The sequence below is a fragment of the Macaca nemestrina genome, chromosome 10 (genome assembly GCF_043159975.1).
Source record: "Macaca nemestrina isolate mMacNem1 chromosome 10, mMacNem.hap1, whole genome shotgun sequence".
Lineage (NCBI taxonomy): Eukaryota > Metazoa > Chordata > Mammalia > Primates > Cercopithecidae > Macaca > Macaca nemestrina.
Window position 1 is genome coordinate 5,861,335 of NC_092134.1, and position 24,258 is coordinate 5,885,592.

Consider the following 24,258-nt stretch of genomic DNA (forward strand, 5'->3'; position numbering starts at 1 on the left):
TAAGACACTCCATGAGAAGCTCAACTCCAGGACACATAATCACCAGATTTTTCAAGGTCAAAATGAAGGAAAAATTGTTAAAGGCAGCCAGAGAGAAAGGCCAGGTCACCCACAAAAGAAAGCCTATCAGACTATCAATGGACCTCTCTGCAGAAACTCTACAAGTCAGAAGAGATTGGGGGCCAATAGTCTACATTCTTAAAGAAAAGAGTTTTCAACCCAGAATTTCATATCCAGACAAACTCAGCTTCCTAAATGAAAGAGAAATAAAGTCATTTCCAGACAAGAAAATCCTGAAGCATTTTGTTACAATCAGGCCTGCCCTGCAAGAACTCCTGAAAGAAACACTAAACATGGAAAGGAAAAATCGATACCAACCACTGCAAAAACACACAAAAATATAAAGACCAATGACACTGAAGAAACTACATCAACTAGTGTGCAAAATAACCAGCTACCATCATGATGACAGGATCAAATTCACACATAACAATACTAATCTTAAATGTAAATAGGCTAAATGCCCCAATTAAAAGACAGACTGGCAAATTGGATAAGGAGTCAAGACCCATTGGTGTCCTGCATTCAGGAGACCCATCTTACATGCAAAGACACACAAAGGTTCAAAATAAAGGGATGGAAGGAAAATTTGACAAGCAAACGGAAACCAAGAAAAGCAGGGGTTGTGATCCTAGTCTCTGACAAAACAGACTTTAAACCAATAAAGATCAAAAAAGACAAAGAAGGGCATTATATAATAGTAAAGGGAACAATTCAATAAGAAGAGCTAACTATTCTGAATATATATGCACCCAATTCCAGAGCACTGAGATTCATAAAACAAATTCTTAGAGACCTACAAAGAGACTTAGACTCCCACACAATAACAGTGGGAGACTGTAACACCCCACTGTCAGTATTAGACAGATCAATGAGGCAGAAAAGTAACAAGGATATTCAGGACTTGAACTCAGCTCTGGATCAAGTGGACCTAGTAGATGTCTACAGAACTCTCTACCCTAAATCAACAGAATATACATTCTTCTCAGTGCCACATGGCACTTACTCTAAAATTGATCACAGAATTCGAAGTAAAACACTCCTCAGCAAATGCAAAAGATCTAAAATCATAACAAACAGTCTCTCAGATCACAGTACAATCAAATTAGAATTCAAGATTAAGAAACACTCAAAATCCACAATTTCATGGAAATTGAACAGCCTGCTCCTGAATGACTCCTGGGTAAACAATGAAATGAAGGCAAAAATCAACAAGTTGTTTGCAACCAATGAGAACAAAGAGACAATGTACCAGAATCTCTGGGACACAGCTAAAGCAATGTTAAGAGGGAAATGTATAGCACTAAATGCCCACTTAAGAAAGCTAGAAACTTCTCAAATTAACACCCTAACACCACAATTAAAAGAGCTAGATAGGCAAGAACAAACTAATCCAAAAGCTAGCAGAAGACAAGAAATAACTAAGATCAGAGAAGAATTGAAGAAAATAGAGACATGAAAAACCCTCCAAAAATTAACGAATCCAGGATCTGGGTTTTTGGAAAAGTTACATAATAGATAGACCACTAGCTAGATTAACAAATAAGAAGAGAGAGAAGAATCAAATAGACACAATAAAAAATGATAAAGGGGATATCACCACTGACCTCACAGAAATACAAACTACTATCAGAGAATAATATAAACACCTCTATGCAAATAAACTAGAAAATCTAGAAGCAATGGATAAATTCCTGGACACGAGCATCCTACCGAGACTAAACCAGGAAGAAACTGAATCCCTGAATAGGCCAATAACAAGGTCTGAGATTGAGGCAGTAATTAATAGCCTACCAACCAGAAAAATTTCAGGACCAGACGGATTCACAGCTGAATTCTTCCAGAAATACAAAAAGGAGCTGGTACCATTTCTTCTGAAACTATTCCAAACAGTTGAAAAGGAGGGACTTCTCCCAACTCATTTTATGAAGCAAGGATCGTCCTGATACCAAAACCTGGCAGAGACACGACAACAACAACAAAAAAACTTCAGGCCAATATCCCTGATGAACATCCATGTGAAAGTCCTCAATAAAATACTGGCAAACCAAATCCAGCAGCACATCAAAAAACTTATCCACCATGATCAAGTCAGCTTCATCCCTGGGATACAAGGTTGGTTCAACATAGATCAATAAATGTCACATAAATCAATAAATGTAATCCATCATATAAACAGAACCAATGACAAAAATCACAAGATTATCCCAGTAGATGCAGAAAAGGCCTTTGATAAAATTCAACATCCCTTCATGCTTAATACTTTCAATATACTGGGTATTGATGGAACATATCTCCAAATAATAAGATCTATTTATGACAAACCCACAGCAAATATCAAATTGAATGAGCAAAAGCTGGAAGCATTCTTTTTGAAAACCAGCATAAGACAAGGATGCCCTCTCTTACCACTCCTATTCAACATAGTATTGGCAGTTATGGCCAGGGCAATCAGGTAAGAGACAGAAATAAAGGGTATTCAAACAGAAAGAGAGGAAGTCTAGTTGTCTTTTTTGCAGATGACATGATTTTATATTTTAAAAAAATCATCATCCCAGCCCAAAAACTTCTTGAACCGATAAGCAACTTCAGCAAAGTCTCAGGATATAAAATCAATGTGCAAAAATCACAAGCATTCCTTTACACCAATAATAGGCAAGCAGAGAGCCAAATCATGAATGAACTGTCATTCACAATTGCCAAAAAGAGTGGAAAACACCTAGCAATACAACTAACAGGGGATGTGAAAGACCTCTTCAAAGAGAACTACAAACCACTGCTCAAAGAAATAAGAGAAGACACAAACAAATGGAAAAACATTCCATCCTCAAGGATGGGAAGAATCAATATTGTGAAAATGGCCATATTGGCTAGAATAATTTATAGATTCAAAATTATTCTCATCAAACTACCATTGACATTCTTCAGAGAATTAGAAAAAAACTATTTTAAATTTAACATGGAATCAAAGAAGACCTCGTACAGCCAAGATAATATGAAGCAAAAAGAACAAAGTTGGAGGCATCATGCTACTTGACTTCAAACTATACTACAAGGCTACAGTAACCAAAACAACATGGTACTGGTACCAGAACAGACACATAGACCCATGGAGCACAACAGAGACCTCAGAAATAACACCACACATCTACAACCATCTTATCTTCAACAAACCTGACAAAAACAAGCAATGAGGGAAAGGATCTCCTATTCAGTAAATGGTGGTGGGAAAACGGGATAGCCATATGCAGAAAACAGAAACTGGAACCCTTCCTTACACCTTATACAAACATTTACTCAAGATGGATTAGAGACTTAGATGTTAAACCCCAAACCATAAACACCTTAGAAGAAAACCTAGGCAATACCATTCAGGACATAGGCATGGGCAAAGGCATCATGACAAAAATGCCAAAAGCATTTGCAACAAAAGTCAAAATTGACAAATGGAATCTAATTAAACTAAAGAGCTTCTTCACAGCAAAAGAAATGATCATCAGAGTGAGCAAGCAACTTAAAGATTGGGAGAAAATTTTTGCAATCTAACCATCTGACCAAAATCTAGTAGCCAGAATTTACAAGGAACTTAAACATATTTACAGGAAAAAAAAAAAAAAAACAGCCCCATCAAAAAGTGGGCAAAGGATATGAACAGACACTTCTCAAAAGAAGACATTATAGACATTATGGAGCCAAAAAAACATATAAAAAAAAGCTCAACATCACTGATTTTCAGAGAAATTCAAATCAAAACCACAATGAGATACCATCTCACGCCAATCAGAATGGCGATTATTAAAAAGTCAGGAAACAATAGATGCTGGAGAGGATGTGGAGAAATAGGAACGCTTTTACACTGTTGGTGGGAATGTAAATTAGTTCAACCATTGTGGAAGACAGTACGGTGATTCCTCAAGGATCTAGAAGCAGAAATATCATTCAACCCAGCAATCCCATTACGGGGTATATACCCAATGGAATATAAATCATTCTGCTATAAAGACACATGCACATTTACTGCAGCACTATTTACAACAGCAAAGACATGGAACCAACCCAAATGCCCATCAATGATAGACTGGATAAAGAAAATGTGGTAAATATACACCATGAAATAATATACAGTCATAAAAAGGAATGAGATCATGTCCTTTGCAGGGGCATGGATGAAGCTGGAAGCCATTATCCTCAGCAAACTAACACAGGAACAGAAAACCAAACACCGCATGTTCTTATTCATAAGTGAAAGTTGAACATTGAGAACACATGGACACAGAGAGGGGAATAACACACACCAGGGCCTGTGAGGGGAGGGAACCTAGAGGACAGGTCAATAGGTGCAGCAAACCACCATGGCTCACGTATGTATACCTATGTAACAAACCTGCACGATCTGCACATGTATCCCATTTTTTTAGAAGAAACAAAGAAAAAGAGCATTAATAAGCATATAGAATTAAAAAACAAAAATAAAACCAGAAAAGGCAGAAGAAAATGGAAAAGAAAAAAGGAACAAAGGAATGGTAAACAGTTACAAACATGAAATATATATGTATATATTCATATATATATTTATATATATATGAATATATATATGAATATATGAGTGTGAATGGTCAAAATATACTAATTAAAAACAGAGACTGTTATAAACAGTCTACAAACAAACAATATTTGGCTATATATTATCTATAAGAAATCTACTTTAAATATAGAGAATCAGAAAAGTAAAGAGGTGGAGAAAGGCATACCGTGATAACAATAATCAAAAGAAAGCTGCAGTATCTATATTAATTTCAGGAAAAGCAGACTTCCAGGAGAAGCAGACTTCAGAGCAAGAAATATTATCATTGCTAAAGAGCAACATTACATACTGGTAAAAGCATGAGGAGTGAATGTATGCAAATCAGAAAATATTAGGAGTGCAGGCAATCACAGGATGAAATGCAGAACGTGCCAAAAAATTGAACCATATTACAAATATATGAAACAGCCCCTCTGAAGCTTCAGGGATGGGGGTTACTGACCTAAATTACTTTGGAAGTTAGTGGAGTCTGTAAAACTCAACAAAAGGTACTGCACAGAAACATTGTACTTTATTTGATAGAACTGTTTTTCACATGGGTTTGTGTTAACAATCGTAAAACCACTCTAATACGTATTCTGGAAAGAAATATGTAAATGGACTGCATACAGTGGGGTTCAGGTTTTTCACATTAAGAACTTACAGCTGAACAGGGAAGGAGGCTGTAATGATCTATATGATAATAGTTTAGAGCTGAGAGCATCAGTATGAAATAATATTTACTTTAACATAGATATGTCTGTGTAAGGTAGCATATGGATATATTTATAGATGCATGCATGTGGGTTAGTATATGCATATATATTTCCTTGCTCTGTCAGCTCAGAGGAAATAGAAACAACACCCCAATATGAATGAGCACACTACAGCCCCAGTGTTGGTTTCTAACATCACATAAATAATGGAAACTACTATCTTTGGAGAAATGTCTGACTTTATGACCAGGGTAGGAATTACGTATGATGATCCTGGAGCATCTCATAGTACAAGTAAGTAATGAAGAGCTTTAAAAAAATAATTGTGATGTCAACATGATGCAGAGCCAGCTGAGGGCTCCAAAGGGCCAAGCCTGGGACAATATGAGCAAAGAAATAAATAAAATAGTATTATAACCCAAATATGAAATTAACATCCAGGAGCGAACACTGGTAGAAATGACAATACATAACTGGGAAAGAATGGACAAATCTGTGCAGAGGCATTCCATGTCATTTATATAGACAGCCAGTCTTCAAGAAGTGAGCATAACTTACTGCTCCTTAAGCTTTGGGCTGTGTGTACTAACCTCCTTCCAAAGAGGAAAAGTATGGAAATCAGAAGGAAAGTAATTGTACAGTGGAGAATCACAATGAGCACTACTTTAACCAAAGGATCAAGTTTAATAACATCAGTAGTAATAAGTCACATTGATGATATATATCCTTGATATGATATGACAAGAATGGCACTTTACTGTGTGGTCTTTCTCCTCCAAACACGTAATTGCTGTCTAATCACAAGAAAAACATCAGAAGTATTTCAATGGAGGGACATTCCACAGACTACCCGACCATTTAAGGAATACCAGAATTTATTTTTTGTTGGTTAACTTTTAAGTTCAGGGGTACATTGTGCAGGTTTGTTACATAGGTAAACATGTGTCCTAGGAGTTTGTTCTACAGATTATTTTATCACCCAGGTATTAAGCCTAGTACCCATTAGTTATTTTTCCTTATCCTCCCAGTCCTCCCACCTTCCACCCTCTGATAGGCCCCAGTGTGTGTTGTTTCACTCTATATGTCCATGTGTTCTTATCATTTAGCTCCCACTTATAAGTGGGAGCATGCAGGATTTGGTGTTCTGTTCCTGTGTTATTCTGCTAAGGGTAATGGTCTCCAGCTCCATCCATGTCCCTGCAAAGGACATGATCTTGTTCTTGTTTATGGATGCATAGTATTCCACGGTGTATATGTACCACATTTTCTTTATCCAGCCTGTCATCGATGGGCATTTAGGTTGATTCCATGTCTTTGCTATTGTGAATAGTGCTGGATATGAACATAAAAATGCAGGTGTCTTTACAATATAATGATTTTGAACTAGAGAAAAGTATTTTAAAATTCATGATGAACTGTAAAAGAGCCCAAATAGCCAGTGCAATCCTAAGCAAAAAGAACAAAGTTGGAGGCATCATGCTAACCAACTTCAAACTATACTACAGGGCTACAGTAACCAAAACAGCATGATACTGGTATCAGAATTTCTTAAAAGTGTAGAGCTTATTAATTAAAAAAGAGAAGAGAAGTCTGAGAAATTGTTATAGGCAAGAGAAGGAGACATAAGTAATGTGATATTCTGGATAGAATAATGGAACATGAAAAGGATATTAGGGAAAATCTGAGGAAATCTGAAAAGAGAATGGACTTTATTTAATGACAATGTACTTGTATTTTGTCATTCATTGTGGTAAGTATATCAGGATAATGGAAGATGTAGTAGAGTAAGAGTGTATGGGAAAACTGTACCATCCAAACAACTTTCTGTAAATCTGAAACAGTTTGAAATTAAAAGGTTTATATAAAGAACAATAAACTTTAAACTATCAAAAAAAGAAAAGAAAAATTAGAATCATAATTAGAAAATAGGTTCAGGAAATGAAAGCCACTTGCTGTGTCTGACTCTATTTTCTCACAAAGCTTTTTGTTTGTTCATTTGTTTTTCTTAACTTACCATGTTTAAAGTAATTACAGTGATATAACGTGAAGGTCAGGAGTTTCTGTGCTGCAGCCTGAATGTGCTGTAGAAGCAAGAAAATTGCAAGGTATCAGACCCTTTTCAGGCAGAAATTTGTTTCTATCTAGGTGTTAAAATGAGTTTTGATAATAGTGGAAAGCTTGATGCTGTGTAACAAAGACCAGATGTGCCCTACATATACCCAGGTACTCCCCTACACTTCCCGGGGTCCTCTGATGGTAAGTTGGGGCCATCTGGCTATTCCTCACCTGTGGACTCAGCATGATTGATTTGCAGCAATCTTGGCTGAGGCAGGTAAGGACGGGCGCGCCTCCTGTGGATCACTATTTCACTCGCTGCAATGAAGCCGGACTTACAGGAGAAATCAATTTCAACTGCCTTAAGGCAATAAGGTCTCAGGAGTTCCCTGTTGCAGCAACTGGCACTAATTACTTTAATGAAGAATGCCTCATACTGACTTTTCCCAAGTCATTGAGCACATTCTATCCAATACAGGTATGAAAAGTGTGCAAGGAGCGGGAGCCAAAAATAGGATTTCTGAGCCAGAGCCTGTGACTGAGGTGAGAAAAGTAAAGGTCCCAGTCTTAAAATAGCCTGCACATTTCAGAATGACATTACTCCCAGCCCCAAGGAGGAACACAGCTCCCTCTATGAGGAGTGATGAATTATGACCATGTGGAGATGCATATTTCATAAGTCCTTCTACGTTTATGAATGGTGGCTGAACTGTAAATATAGCTGGAGCCAGAGTCTGACATTTCACACATATTAAATTAAAAACAATGACTCCTTCTTTAGCCTTTTACTTCTAAGTAAAATAAAATATCATGTAATCCCAGCACTTTGGGAGGCCGAGGCCGGTCGCTCACCTGAGGTCAGGAGTTTGAGACCAGCCTGACCCACATGGTGAAACCCCCTCTCTAGTAAAAATACAAAATTAACTGGGCGTGATGGTGCATGCCTATAATCCCAGCTGCTCAGGAAGCTGAGGCAGGAGAATAGCTTGAACCCGGGAGGTGGAGGCTGCAGTGAACCGAGATCATGCCAATGCACGGCAGCCTGGGCAACAAGAGCAAAACTCCGTCTCAAAAAAAATATAATAAAGTATCAGGGATTTCAGAACAGTTGTTTTCTTATTCTTTCAGGTAAGGCATATATTTAGTTGCTACTATGTGACAGGGACTGCGTAAAACACTGACAATTCAGGTTTAATAAGAGACATTCTTATTCCTCAAGGAGTTCATATTTTAAGAGACTGAGTAATACATAAGTAATTTAGATGTACGATGTCCAGTGCTACAATAGAGGTCTGCATAGGGTGCTAGGAAACAGAAGAGGCAGACTTAGCACAGCAAAGAGATTCAGAAAAAGTTTTCAGAAGAGATAATGGCACTGGCAAAAAGAATGGAAGAGGAATTCCAGGTTGAAGATGTGTGAGCAAGAACAAACATTTGAAAAATTTTACTACGTAGGGACATGATTATCACATAAGTCACTTATGTAAGTATTACTATATGTGATAGACTAACTTTTCTTCTATGTGTTAAGTGTTTAATTACATTTCGTTTGGTATCATGAGACTACAAAGTACAAGGGTAGGAACAGCATGAGATCATATTTAGTGGTACTGATCACAGGTAAAATTACACTTCAGTGATGAGGAAATATATGTGAAGTTAAACTTAGAAAACAATATGCATTTGATTAAAGGGCTTCTAAGAACACACTCTTGTGAAATGTATATTGGGAAACAGGCTGTTATTTAAGTAGGATGTATTATACCTGGAATTCTAATCACATACCTCTTATCAAAGAGTGTACTTCCATTATTAGACTGGGATGTCATATATTTTAAAGCTCAGAAACATTTTAAGAAATACCATGGCTCATGTGGTTAAAAGCTAAACTTGTATTAAAATTACTTTTTAGATTTAAAAAAAATAAGATGTAGAATTGGAACCTTTGATAATACCTTTGACATATAAAGCATCTAAACAAATGAACAAGTAACAAGAATGGATAATGGACCCAAGAAGAAACATAAACAAGCACTACAGAAATGAAAGATGTTCAAGCTTACCAAATATCAAATATGTGTGAATTTTAATGACAAAATCACTATATGTTAGTTACATTAATACATATGTAGAAATACAATCATAGTCAAAAGTGTGAAATATATCAAGAGACCAACATACACAGATGCTGCTAGTGAGGCCCTAAGTTAGTTCAAATGTTTTCTAAGACATTTTTACAACACATATCAAAAACTTTGGAAAATAGATGACCTTTAACAGAAGTCTCAGTTATTGACATTGCCTCCAAGGAATTAATCACATATTGTTTTTAAGAACTTCAGTTCAAATATCTTCACATCTGCATTGTTTATAATAGTGTAAAATTGGGGATAACCTAAAGATCTAACAATAAATGGTATTTTAGTCACATGCTGCAAATTAGAAGCCCAAAAGATAATTATAGCCTGCAGACACTGTTTGTTTATACAATTCAGTGATTTAAATTAATTTTGACTGGTTGCAAATACTTATATTTGCAAATGCCCATCCCTCTACATTTTGTGTGTGTGGTAGGAGGCACCCAATTTTATTTAGTGAAGACTTCTCCCCTATTCTCAGTCCATGTGATTCAGATGGTCTCCGTGTCCAGACTCAGGGATGGATCATGGAACCCAGATATGACTAGTCAGATGGTTCCCACAGTTATGGATATTATCACTGGATGGGCTCAGATTGGTCTAAGCAGAGTAAATCTTAAGTATTTTTTTTTTCTGGAGCCACAAGAAAGAGATGATATCTTTTCTGTAAAATGTTGTAAGTGGATGGTATGTCCTGAATCTATAAGGCCACATCACATGGACTCACCCAGCCTAGCAGAAGATGGAATGAAGAGAGGGAGGAAAACTGAGTCACAAAGCCACAGGTTCTAGGCAAGCCTGCGGTCAGCCAGTTCAGAGCCTGGTCTTTTCAGTGATGTGAGTCAACAAGCAACAACCTCTAGTATCTGTTTTTCCTTTTTCAGTTAAAACATGTGGAATTGGAATTTATGTTACTTGTATCTGTAGAATGTTCGAAGTGAGAGAGAAAGAAAACAAACAAACAAAATGAAACAGAAACGTCCACCAGGGAACAAAATCCGCCTTTCTCTCACCTTCATTACTTCTTTACAAAGCCACACTGAAGCCTGCCCTCCCTGGCAATTGGCACCAATGACTGTATTTTCAATTTCTTTTTAAATCTATTGACTTACCTGATAATACGAAGATGGAGAAGACTCTAAGGGGAAGTCATTGCTGTAGTATGGCGGAAAAAGATCAGTGCATTTGCAGTTTCTGAACCCTGAGAGAGAATGATTCCAACAGCCTGCAGAGATTTCTGAAATGCATAAATACAAACCGCAGCAAACCTTGGCCCACCCAGCAGGGAAGGGCCGAGTCTTCAGCGCAGAGTTAACTGGAAATGAGCAGAGAGAAACAGATTCTAGTGCCATGTCTTTATTAAATAGAAGGGTGATTTAGCTGGGCGCGGTGACTCACGCCTGTAAGCCCAACAATTTGGGAGGCTGAAGTGGGCAGATCACTTGAGGTTAGGAGTTCTGGACCAGCCTGGCTGACATGGCAAAACCCCATCTGTACTAAAAATACAAAAATTATCTGGATGTGGTCCAGGCACCTGTAATCCCAGCTACTCTGGAGGCTGAGGCCAGGAATCGCTTAAATACAAGAGGCAGAGGTTGCAGTGAGATGAGATTGCACCACTGCACTCTGGCCTGGATGACAGAGTGAGACTCCATTTCAAATAATAATAATAATAATAATAATAATAAGTGATTTAGTAACATTGTAATAACAGTTCACAAAAGGGCATTGGGAATACAGAGAAACTTTAATAATTGCCACAAAACACAGACAACTGGAGATAAAATGAGTGCATACGATGATCTATTGGGGATTTGCATTGTTTCTCTTCTCTGTCTCTCTCTCTCTCTCTCCCCCTCCCTCTCTCTCTCACTCTCTTTCTCTTCCTCCCTCTCTCTCTCACTCTCTCTCTCTTTCCCTTCCATTCAATAGAGACAACCATCTTAAGTAACACCGGGCTCTTACTGAGAAAAAAAAATCTGCTTGTTTTCTCTATCATAAAACATTTAGTTAGTAAAGTCCAAGCAATTTTATCTGGTCCCCTTCAGATAGAAAAGAATATGCTACTTACCTGCCCATAACTTCATCCTCTCTCTATCCTCTGCCTCTGCAGCAGGGCAGCTCTGTTCTGAGACTTTGGTGGTCAACAGCAGCCCGACATCCTATGCTAATTAGGTACAGCCCCAAGACTGGCCATCCTTGGTTGGCTATGGAAACACTGACTCCATTAGCCTAGAGACTGAACTTTTCCCCAGAAAATAATAAAAACTGTATTTGTCTTTACATATTTTATTTGTTCCTGTACATTGATCATTGATCCACCTCTGAGCTGAGGAAAGGGAAGCTGCCTTTTTATTTTTCTTTGAAACTGTGTCTCACTCTGTCCCCAGGCTGGAGTGCAGTGGTGCAATCTCGGCTCACTGCAACCTCTGCCTCCCAGGTTCAAGTGATTCTCTTGCCTCAGCCTCCCGAGTAGCTGGAACTACAGGCATGCACCACTACGCCCTGCTAATTTTTGTACTTTTAGTAGAGACAGGGTTTCACCATGTTGGCCAGGATGGTCTTGATCTCCTGACCTTGCAATCCTCCCACCTCGGCCTCCCAATGTGCTGGGATTACAGGCGTGAGCCACTGCGCCTGGCCAGGAAGCTGCCTTTAATCACCTGTATTCCTAAATGGCTGAGATTAGATGAGGACACCAATGTTGACTCATCCAGTTCCTTCACTCAACTTTGACTTCCGTGAGGGCAGCATGGAACACTTTAGACAGAAAAAGAGGTAGAAATGAATAGTAAACTTCACTTGTAGGAGAAACTTTTCTTATTTTTCTTCTATGACTCCAATGTTGTTTTTAAAATAAAAAAGATAGATTTCATTTGCATTAAAAGAGATCCAGAGAATGCTTAGGCCTGCAGCCAGTGGCTCTTGGTGGGTCTGGTTCTCTGGATGAACACGTAGTAACGAATTTATTATTGCAGGAAATCCACTTCCCACCTTTGTTTCAGAAGCATAAATATTCTTTATTGTACTGTGTTGGGGTGCTGCAGTGGCTGTTCATGCTAACTTGTGCTTACTTGCAAATAAGTTTGTGTATGTTTTAGGCATCACCAGGCATTTGAAGATTCAACCCTGTCACTGAAAGAGAGATTTTATTTTAACCCTATTGTGAGCCTTTCAGGCCTTAGGTGCACAGAGGATTTACCTGGAGAAAGTTATGGGGAAGGAGCTGGCCCCAGCTCTGAGGGCTCCTGTTCTTGTAGGTTCCTCACCAGCCTCCGGGGTTATAGCCTGAATCCTGCCTGGCGTCCTAGAGAGGCATAAACACCTATAATGCCTCTCTAGTGGGCTCTTCTTAGACTCGGGGAAGATCTCATTTTATGATGCTTGAGGAGTCTCAGTTTTCCCTTGCTCTGTAAGGCTTGGAAATGTTTCCTATTACATCACAAATCCCCACTCTTCCTTAGTGGACTTTGATTCCTGAAGTAGCTTGCATGTGCCTGAAACCGTGGAATGTCGTCTCATGCGACAATTAGACAGAAAGACTAGCATTTGCTTACTCTTTGTGCATGTAATTGTGCTGCCAACCTTTCCTTAGAGTTGTATCTTGTTAATATATTGTCGGTTGGATTTTGGCATCATTCTCAGGTTTTGGCAGAACTGAAATAGTTATGAGCTAGCTTTCCCCATTCAAATAAGACTGCAGAAAAAGGAAGGAAAAAATGTGAGTAAATCAAAGAGCTTTTCCTTTTCTCTGATTTTGTTGACTGCAATTCCCATCTCTTGGTTCAGCTGTCTTTCTCATTAGTGGATCCTGATGAAATTATGGAAGAAATTGAAGAGCTCTTGATACTCCTATATAGACCAATGAAAACAAGTCATTCGTAGGTGGTTTCTCAACACAGATTGCCGGATCCTTTAAAATCTGTGGTTCTCTTGCTCAGAGAGGAAACTTGAGATCATCCTTCTCATTGTCATCAAGATACAGTAGGCAGAGGGTGCCGCCCACTCATCTGGGTGCTTTGACTGAAGTCCCAGAGGCCCTGCAGCCTCAGCACACTTGCAGACCTGCAAGGTTTCTCAGGGTTATTTCCTGGTAGAACATATTTCTCTTTCCAAGGCATTTCTTTGACTTATTCATAAATTTAACAGGTATCAACTGACTTGTGTCTGTGGCTTGGCCTTGTACAGGAGTTAGAGTCAAAAGTCAAGCCTGTGCTGCCCTCATGGAAGTCAAAGTCCAATGTAGGAGCTGGAAGAGTCAAGGGTGGTACCCTCATACTCCTTTTTTTGGATGGAGATGTTTTGCAAAAACAGCTCCTTTCAACACGTGCCCTGCCCAGAGAGTACCTGCACCATCTCATGTCAGTCCTAGACAGGTAGCCTCTTTGTTACGTCTTCTGTCTTCTCCCTCCATAACTCATCACCACTCTGGATGCAAGGGAGGTGAGACAAAGCAGGAGAAGAGAAGCCCCCTCCCTTCTCCCACAGCGTGTCCAGAGGGGTAAGAGAGATTCTGGGTATGCAGGTTGTTAATCCAGGATGGCTTATTTAAACAGTAAACAAGAACATACACAAAACAAACAAAATGAAAACTTCATTGGACTTCTGTTGAAAATCCAGGAGACTATTATGTCTCAGGAGCCCACATTTCTATGGGGTGACCCCTGGCTGGTGCTGTCACCCCCTTAGACAGAGCAGTTGCTCCTCCTGTCACTGCAGCCCACTCTGCTGCTCTGGGTTCTGTCTTGAGCTGGATTGTGTGTGCTCATAATACGTATGTTCAACTTCTCACCTTCGGGACATCAGAATGTAACTGTGTGTGGAGATAGGGTCTTTAGAGCAGTCATAATTTAGTAAAAATGAGGTTGTTATGGCAGGTCCTAATCCAATCTGACTGATGTCTTTATAAGAAGCGGAGATTAGGACCAGACACGGTGGCTCACACCTGTAACCCCAGCAGTTTGGGAGGCTGAGGCCAGTGGATCGATCACCTGAGGTCAGGAGTTTGAGACCAGCCTGGCCAACATGGTGAAACCCCATCTCTACTAAAAATCCAAAAAAAAAAAAAAAAAAAAAAGCTGGGTGTGATGGCAGGTGCCTGTAAACTCCGGAGGCTGAGGCAGGAGAATCACTTGAACCTCGGAGGCGGAGGTTGTAGTGAGCCGAGATCGCACCACTGCACTCCAGCCCAGACAACAGAGTGAGACTCCATCTCAAAAAAAAAAAAAAAAGAAAAGAAAAAGAAAGAAAGAAAGAAAAGAAAAGAAAAAGAAAAAAAGAAGGAAAAGGAGATTAGGGCACAGACACCGAGTAGGCTATGTGAGGACACAGGGAGAAGACGGCCACCTACAAGCCAAGGAGAGAGGCCTCAGAAGAAAGCCACCCTGCAGACACCTTGACCTCAGATCTTCCAGCCTCCAGAACTGTGAGGAAATGCATTTATGCTGTTTAAGCCACCCAGTCTGTGGGGCTTTGTTACGGCACTTTGAGCAAATTAATGTGAATTTCCATGCCTCTTCCTTTTGACCCATGTATCTGATCTTCCTGGTGATTGTAGGCCATTTGAATGTGTGCTCTTTGATTTGAACTCAGTTTTCATTGGTTTAATATACAAAGTTGTGCAATACGCAAGCGTAGTAGGGCCTCCTAAAAAAGGTCCATATGCTAATCCCTGGAGCTGGTGAACATGTTACTTTGTACAAAGGGACTTTGCAGATGTGATTCAGTGCCTTGAATTGGGAGATTACCCAAAATTATCTGTGTGAGTCCCGTGTAATCATGTTTTCTAATAAGGAGAAGGATTGAGGGTCAGAGTCAGAGGAGAGGTGACCACAACAGCAGAGGTTGGAGTGTCAGGATTGCTGGCAGAGGGACCTAAGAAAAGGACTGCAGGTGGCCTCTGGAAACTGGAAAAGACAGCTAGGAGTAGGCTGTCCCCTGGAGCCTCCGACAGGAACACAGAGCCAGGAGTAGATGTTCCTCTGAAGCCTGCAACAGGAACACGGCCCTGCTGATAGCTTCATTTCAGCCACACAGACCAATTTCTAGACTCTGACCTCTAAAAGTATAAGACAGCAAACTGATAATGTTTTAAGCCACCTTGCTTATTTATTTGTGAACATGGGCATCACTGACTCGTCCCATTTGGATGTACACTGCACAAGGCAGGAATCTTGCCTATCTTGATTCACGCTGTGTCTGTGGCACCTAGAATGGTGCCTGGCACACACAATTACAAAAACAAAACGAAACAAACACAAAATGTTCAGTAAAGTCCTGCTAAGCAGATTACTCATCCATATTCCCCAGCCATGGTGTAGAGTTGACACCTCCATCAAGCCATTCTGCTCACTGGGAAAACCCCATGACTTGCACCTTTGCCTGAGGTTGGATGCAGAACCCTGTGGGTAGGAAAATAGACTGATGCTGTTGAGTGAATAATAATTAACTGAGTTCCATGTTTATTCATTTACAACACAGTAGGCTCTAAGTTAAGCATCTCTGTTATTTTGTCTCATTTACTTCTCAGGACAGTCCTACAATATAGGGACTTTGATCATCTCCAGTGTGCCTAGGAGACAGGCTCACTAGTGAGGAGTGATGCAGCCCAGGAATCACAGTGGTGAGTAATATTCAAAGTGCAAGACGTTGCCTGCATGTGGTCTGTGTGCATCTCCATGACCGTGTTGTATATGGCAGCTGCTGCGGGGTAGAAACCCCCTAGTGGTTTCGGAGTCCCAAGAGCTGAGTTTAATGTTCTACATCACTGCTGTGATACAGAATCTGATTGCATTTTTAATGGTTGGCCCCTCCCTTTCAAGCCCCACCCCTCACCTGCTCCGGTAAGAAAATCCAGCATCACCTCCCTCAGCACTGTAGGGAGTTGAGCCATGCACACCAGGACCTGTGCACTGGAGCCCACCCGGCCCGCCTCCCATTAGCAATCAGAGGCAAGGCTGCCCTCCCTCTATCCCCCACCCTCTGCCCCACTCAAGCCATGGGCTCCATTGGTACCAGGAACAATCCTGCTGTCCCCCAAAAGTCCCATTTTGTGACTAATAAACCGTTACATACATTTTAGGTGCATTTTTGGATCAACAATCTCAACACTGGTCTCAGTATCCTAACCCATGTGGGGAGCAACTGGGGACAGGTAGGTCTGCCCTCCACCAGAAAACCACAAATCAACTACTTAATATCTGAGTTACCTTGCAACGAGTGTCACTAACCCACACCTTACTTTCCTGGATTGTAAAATGGTGAGAATGAAATTCCCTACCATAGAAGCTCCCAGGGAAAAACCCTCTTTGAAGCATTGCATGTCGGGTATATGGGGTATGTATTAGTTATGCTAATAGTGATGGCAGAGAAGAAACTCGTATTTAGAATTTTATTTTTTTACTCCGTAAAGCCATGGGAAACAGATGAGAATGATTTGGGCTCTTGCCAAATTAGGTTGAAAAAGAACTAACTGTCCTGACATGTCATCGTGGCTATGGTTATTTAGGTCCAGTCCTCGCTGAAGGACTGATGAGTTAGGCTGAACCTCCTTGAGGGCAGAAAATCTACATAAATTACTTGGAATTATTCTGCACAAGAGACTTGTTTCTTCTCTTCTATTGATTGATTTAAGCATTTATGTCAAGATGTCTCATGAATATTTTCTTTGTACTTTGGGTTACCCAAAAATATTTTATTTATTTTGTTGCATGCATTTGTCTAGCATTGGCCGCTGAGAGCTCTTTCAGTCTGTACCTTTGCATACCCCCAACAATGATTTTTTTTCTTTTGAGGAGTTTCTTACTTTCTCACACAAGATGCTCCAGCCTCATTTTGTGTATTCTCTGTCTCAGTTCTAGAATCAGTCATTTTCCCAGGAAACTGGGGTTCTTTTCATGGTAGAATGGTATTAGAAATCAACATCTGGATTCCAGGTGGGCTTGCTTCTAAATAGGTAGACCTTCTTTTTCTGTACTGGAGTTACATCACACACGCATGGCATCAGTTATGTGTGTGTGTGTTTGAGAAAGAGAAAGAGAGAGAGAGATCAGACAGTGCTGGCTATTGCTCTACTAAAGCAGCTCATGTGAGATGTACAGCAAATGCTTCCTCAACTTGTCAAGCCATTATCAAATAACTCTTACATATTAGTTTTCTATGCTGCCTAAAATCTTATCATAAATTTAGAGGCTTACGATTTATAAGCTCATGGTTCTGGGGTCCAGAAGTCCAGGCACACATGACCAGGTTCTCTGTTGAGTCTCACAAGGCTGACATCTTGATAGGTGTTGACGTGATGAGGCTCTTTTAATCTTTTTTTTTTTAAGTTTTTTCCGTCATCCCTGTGTCTCTGGTAATGGTACAGGACTACGTCTATATATTATGTGACAGCTTAGACAGTGCCGAGGATTGTCTTTGCCTTGATGAGAAAGCATCTACCTCCTGGGCTTTCTTGCAGTCATTTCTTGCCCATTTTTCTTATGAAAAATATTTGGCTGCTCTAGTCACTGCACTTGATGAGATTAAAGTCTGTAGCTGTCTCAGGTGCAACTAACTAAAAACACATCATGACATCTTTCTCCAAAGCCATTTTTAGAACAAATTATTGAAGCCTTGGCACCCCTCCATGACATTCCCTTGGAAAGACAGCAGGACTCTGTTCCTGTCCTGGGACATGCCAGGTGAAGGCTGAGGATTGTTGAGGGAAGATAGATGGCTGAAAGCGGGGCCCTTCTCACTGACACACACTCCATATTTCTGTGTCTTATTTCCCTTTTAACTGCCCTTCCTTTGTGAAGCAATAAATACCCCCTGGTCTTATTGGAATGAGAGAAGGATAACCTCATGGGTTTTAGTGCCACAAAATGCATTAGTCGTCATGTCAAAATGAAATCCCTTATAATGAGCAGAGAAAAACAAGGAAGTAAATATTGGTGTGATGTATAGGCAAGGGAGATTTTTGTATCATACAAGCTAAAGAATAAACCATAAAAAATAACTTAGCTACAAAACAGTTTAAAATATCTGTTTATCACATTAGACCAAAATCAAAACTAAAATGTAAATGACATGTTGGGGAAACTATTTTCAAACTTTCTAACAAAGAATGAGTATGTTTAAGGAAATTTATAAATTAATCAAGGTAAAAGCAAATGCATCAAGTAAATAGATAAAGGACATTAATAGGCAAGTCAAAATGGAAAAAGTAAGGCAGTCAACATTTGAGAAAAAATACTCAGCTTCATTAGTTCTGTAATGAATATAAAATAGGAATGAGGAATAGTTACTGTTTTGTTGCTCAAACTGGAAAGTGGCTTTTAATACAACTCTCCTTTCTTCAAGTCGTGTTGAATTGGTCACTTTATGAGTAGTACTGTGTATGAATATCACTTTTCTTAAGGACACATTGGGAACTAGAATTGAAAGGCTTGTGAGTGAATATGCCATCTGACTCAGCAACTTCAGTGTTGGACACTTACTTGAAGCAAATTATCAGAGCTCCACAACAAGGATAGAGGCTACCAGGGAGATAGTGAGTTCCCATTTCAGAAAATGTGCAAGCGTGAGGGATGATTGATGAGGCTATTGATGATACCGGGAGAGGGTTGGGTTAGATGAATCAATAGTAAGGTCATTCCAAGTTTCAAATGTTATGACTCAACCACTCTCTCATCAAAACAAAAGTGTTTAGAAGAACATAAAGATATGGAAAGCTTTACATTATTATTATAATCAAAATAGCAGCAACACACTTGCTATGTGCCAGATGTTGTTTGAAGCACTTCAAAGGTATTTGCTTATGTGAGTTTTACGGCACCATGAGAGGTGGGTATTAACATCCTTATTTTATAGATAAGCAAAGTAAGTTACAGAGAAATAAAGTCACATTCATCAGGCCACGCGGGAAATAAATAGAAAAGCCAAGGTGTCAGTCCAGACAGTTGCTCTGTGCCACACACAATCTTAGGTCTTATGCCAGCCTGCCTCCTATTTGTTAGTTCTGCTATAATTCAAGGTCTGAATAATTGTTTTTTCTTCAAAATAGGATCTGGAAAGTCACCAGGTCTGTACCACACTTTACAGTGTATAAAACACTTTCACCCAGAGTTATCTTATTTGATGCTTTCAGTAAGACATTGGAGTTGTCCCAGGATAAGAACGTCTCCATACTAGGGGAAAATGAAGTTCCAAGGAGTCATGATTTGTCTTTCTTTAGTTCACAGTGAGGTAGAGGAGATGCTCTCTTGTTAAAACCTTCTGTGTCACCCAATGGCATACAGGGTGATCAGTACATTTGCTTTATTCACGTTGAGGCTGGTGCTTCCAACAAGGGAACCGTAGGGCATTCAAAGCCTGGACTTGGACCTACATGAGCTGTTTATCCATGGGGCTTTTAAAATCGTACCTGCAACACTTCTCAGCCACAAAGGTGACATAAATACTTGTGTTTGCTTCTCATCCACACAAACCTGCACTATCCTTCTCAATTTCCGGAAAGTAAGGCTCTGCATGCTTGCTTCAGTTGTCTGTCGTAATGTAACAAACCACCTCTAACCATAGTAATGTGAAAGAACAACCATTTTAGTTCCTCATGATTCTTTGGGTGAGAATTTGCTCAGGGGAGAGGGGATATGGACCATCTTTGAGCCCTAATAATGGGAGCCGTGGTTGTAATCATACAAAGGACTGGGATGACTCAGCTGGTTTCATGTCTGGGGTCTCAATTTGCCCTGTCCACTGGGTTCCTCGGTTGGCCACCATGTGGCCTCCCCACCAGGCTAGCTTAGGCTTCCTCCCTGCATGGCAGCCTCAGTGTGAGTTGACTTCTTACCTAGTGGCTGACTTCTCCTCCAGAAGAACCAGAAGCTGTAGGTATCAGAAAAGCTGGCTTGGAGCTGGTACAGTCTCCCTCCAATTGTATTCTACAGTCATGGCACGTTCCAGGCCAGCCAGACTCTAGGAAGGAGAAAGACACTGTGTGTTTATAAGTGGAAGAAATGTCATGAATATCAAAGCCCTGAAAAATAGATTTTTTCATTAAAACTTTCATATGTGCAAGTAACAGACATTTGAAAAATTGCAAAATGTAAACAGCTGAAACTATTTTTTTCTCTCTTATGCCATTCCTGTTTGTCCTTCTAAATAGCAACTATATCTACACGCCCACATATATTTAGATTTTTCCTCTTTCACACAAATTGGAACCAATCGTATCTGTTCTTCCACAGTTTCCTTTTCTTCTATTACCATAGTATTTCAGAATGCACACACATGTAACTACTCATACTGATACAGGTGATCCTTGACCAATGCAGGGATCAGAAGCACCAACTCCCCACATGGCAGTAAATCTGCACGTAATTTTCAACTCTTTCAAAACCTAGCTACCAACAGCCTTCTGTTGACCGACAGCCTTACTGATAACATCAACAGTTGATTAACACATAAATAGACTGGTATATATGTATATTTTATGCATTCATGACATACCTAACTTTTTCTTATTTTGTTTTGCTATTTATTGGTGACATGGTTTGTGAGGTTTCCAGATTGCTGAAAATCTCCAAATCATTTTGTAATATATTTATTTAAAAAAACTCACTTGTAAGTGGACCTGCACAGGGCATAGCCGTGTGTTGTCTTAAGGTCACCTTTGTCTATGTAAATATAATTTTATAACATACAAATACACATACATATATAAACGTATGTACCCATAAATACACACATGTATAAATATATTTGCTTATGTAAACACATTGTTAGAACACACACAAAAAGGAAACAATTGTTTGGGCAAGGAACTAAGGGGCCAAATGACAGGAGTGGTAGAACAACGTTCATTGTACATCCTTTTCAACATGTTAACTTTGAGCCTTGTCATATATTAATACATATATTTTCATATTTATCAGCATTTTAAGTATAAAATATAGCTCAGAAACATTTTCTGGTAAGCTTTGGGAAGTGGCTTTTTAACTGCTGAATAATATGTCATTTAATGGGTACACCGTCATTGACCAAACTGTATCCTCACATCCTTAACAGCAACATTAAAATTTTTTTATTACCGAATGTGTCTTATGGACCAACTCCTAAGTCACTAAATATAATTTAGAGGAAGAAATCTATTTGTATACATTATTGATATAAGTATGTATTTGTTTGTGTATGAATAATGTAGCTCCTGGCCAACAGTATCAAACATTTTTAACATCAAATCAATGTTTATGATTTGATGTCAGGTGATACAGCGTAATGGCAATGACAGAAGAGCCAGATCATTTTTTAATATAATCCCAGGTCTCTTTGAAAATTGAAAACACTTTTTCAATTAAAGAGTTGTCAGCAGGTCTTGTGGCTTGGCTGGAATGAAAGTACTCAGTTGTAAATTTATTTTAAACTCCTGCCAAAAGCATATGAACTGAGATAATTAAATAGGCTAACAGGAAACTGTAATCCCAAACAAGGCAGTGGGATGCAGGCACAAGACCACCTGATGTGCCTAAGGCTCCCCTCTCTATTTAGGCACAGACAGGTGGAAGAGAATTAGAATTGAGCGCCCAGGAAAGAACCCTTGGGAAGGGTTTTAACTTGTTTTGTTTCTTCTGTTGTCCAATAAGTAGGTATCTGCTGTTTATGGCTTCTTTTCCTTTCCTTTTCAGATCACACCACCATAATGTTCTACTAAGAATGTCTTTCCTCCTCTAAGCAGTGCCTGTAAATAGTGGGTGATTCTTCGCCACCTCCCTGCTTCGGGAGTGAGCTTGTGACAGACCTGGCCAGTCAGCAAATTCTCTCCTGCTGATAAGACTGATTAGGTCAGAGATGGGCACGTGCCCTAAGTTTACCCAGTGAGGCTCAGCAGGAGCCTTCTGTTGGGATTGTTGGGAAGAATGTGGCACCTCTCTATTGGGGTGGTGGAGCTGTGTCAGTGAAGATACGCGGCTCCTAAACATCACCGATGGAGAGGGTTTGCTTGAGAATGAAGCCCATACAAGGAAAGACACATTGAGAGAGGAGACAAGCTTGCTGATAATCTAATCAAAGAACCAAGGGATGCGCTAACCCTAGTCTTCCCAGTGACAACAGATTCATTCTGATTAATTCATTAATCAACTGTGAGCTGATTAATAGTTGATTAATTACCACGTTTTGCTGAAGGCATTCGAGTGGTGTTCCTGCTATTTTTAACCAGAGTCCTGTTGGATACAGTATACACAATTGTGAGCCCTCATCTTCTCTGTCTACCTCTAGGTACAGAACAGAGGGAAAGGAGGCAATGGGGCTGAGCCCCATCCCTGTGTGTACTGTTTTTGCCTTACTGCAGATAGCACTGCCTCGTTCTGGTCTGTGGCTTTTGTCTCTGGAGACAGAATCCTTGGCCCCCAACACTATCTATATCCTAATCCTTGGGACCTGTCTCCTGGCACAGGAAACTTTGCAGGTGTGCTGAAGGTAAGGATTTCGAGATGGGGAAATTATTATGGATTATCCAAGCAAGTGCTAAATATAATCAAAATAGGGAGACAGGAGGATGAGAAACAAGACACATATATGACAGTGGATGCAGAGGTGAAAGGAAGGGAGAGGGAGAAAGAAGAAGAGAGGGAGACATTTGACTCTGTTGGCCTTGAAGATGGAGGAAGTTACTCTGAGCCAAGGAGTGAAGATAGCCTCTAGAAGCCGGAAGAGGCAAGAAAAGGATTTCTCTCCTGGAGCCCTGGCAGGGATGCTGCCCTGCTGACACCTTCATTTTGAGAATTATGACCTCCAGCATGATAGAGCAATAAATGTGTTTTAAGCCACTGTGGTTGTGGTCATTTGTATAGCAGTGATAAACTAATATCATCTCCTAATCATTCTTTCTGGGCCATCTGTGTCTCCCTTTAAATTACTCTCCTCTCTGCCACAAAATCCTTTCTAAGACAGAGCTCAGGTCATGTCACACCCAGCTCAATGTTCCCCCAATGCATATGGAATAAGATTGGCCTACTGGCCTGGCATTTCACGATCTTTACCATCAGTTCCAACTCAGCTTCCCCCTCTTGCCTTCCTTCAGTCTCTCCTGTATACTGTGTTTCTGAAAGCTGCAGCATCTCAGTATTTCCTGAGCAACCCTCGTCATTGTTTCCATGATTGTTTCCTCCAGTCTGTGCATCTATTCTCTCTCCTTGCATCTCTAAATCTGTGTTGTCTTTCAGGGCCTGACTTTCATGGCACTGCGTGCATGAATCTTTTCCCAATATTCCTCTCTAGTGAAAAAAAATTTTTCAATAATTTTGTGTCTCTCTTGCCATTCTTTTTGACTTTTATCTTCTGTTGCTGTAATTTATATAGGTCAGCTTTCTTTCCTGTTACATAGGAGCCGGGCCTTTTGTATTATTTCTCAGAATGCCTAGCAAATACTATGTGTTAAGTATGTGTTTCTGGAATCTGCTTGTTCATCAGAGTTTCGTAAGGCATTGAAATATAGGTCAGATGCCCCCATGAGCCAGGAAGGTGACACAGAACAATGAATGAAGTGAACTTGTGAGCTTGTGGGAGACAATACTGAGTGGTGACTACTGGTCAACTGGAAAGCCGGGGTCCCTTCCAAGAGGAGCAGCTGCTTCTGTGCTCTATTCGAGACACACGACACTGTTGGTACCATTTTTAACGGTTCAGTGAAAGTCTAGCATCCAGAATTCTAAGCAAAACGTTCTTGTGGCTAGAGCAGCCTAGC

The 24,258-nt window shown here is 40.0% G+C and overlaps 1 protein-coding gene across 1 annotated transcript in view; it reads left to right on the forward strand.

Annotated features, from left to right (window-relative positions):
• The window catches only part of LOC105493450 (uncharacterized), a 39,609-nt gene extending 16,268 nt beyond the window's left edge, over positions 1–23,341 (forward strand). Inside the window, exons 6-8 of the mRNA XM_071070569.1 lie at positions 16,063–16,155; positions 16,615–16,686; positions 22,199–23,341. Coding sequence (XP_070926670.1) covers positions 16,063–16,080 — 18 coding nt within the window. The 3' untranslated portion in view covers positions 16,081–16,155; positions 16,615–16,686; positions 22,199–23,341. The remainder of the gene's footprint in view (positions 1–16,062; positions 16,156–16,614; positions 16,687–22,198) is intronic.
• The last annotated feature ends 917 nt before the right edge of the window (positions 23,342–24,258 follow it).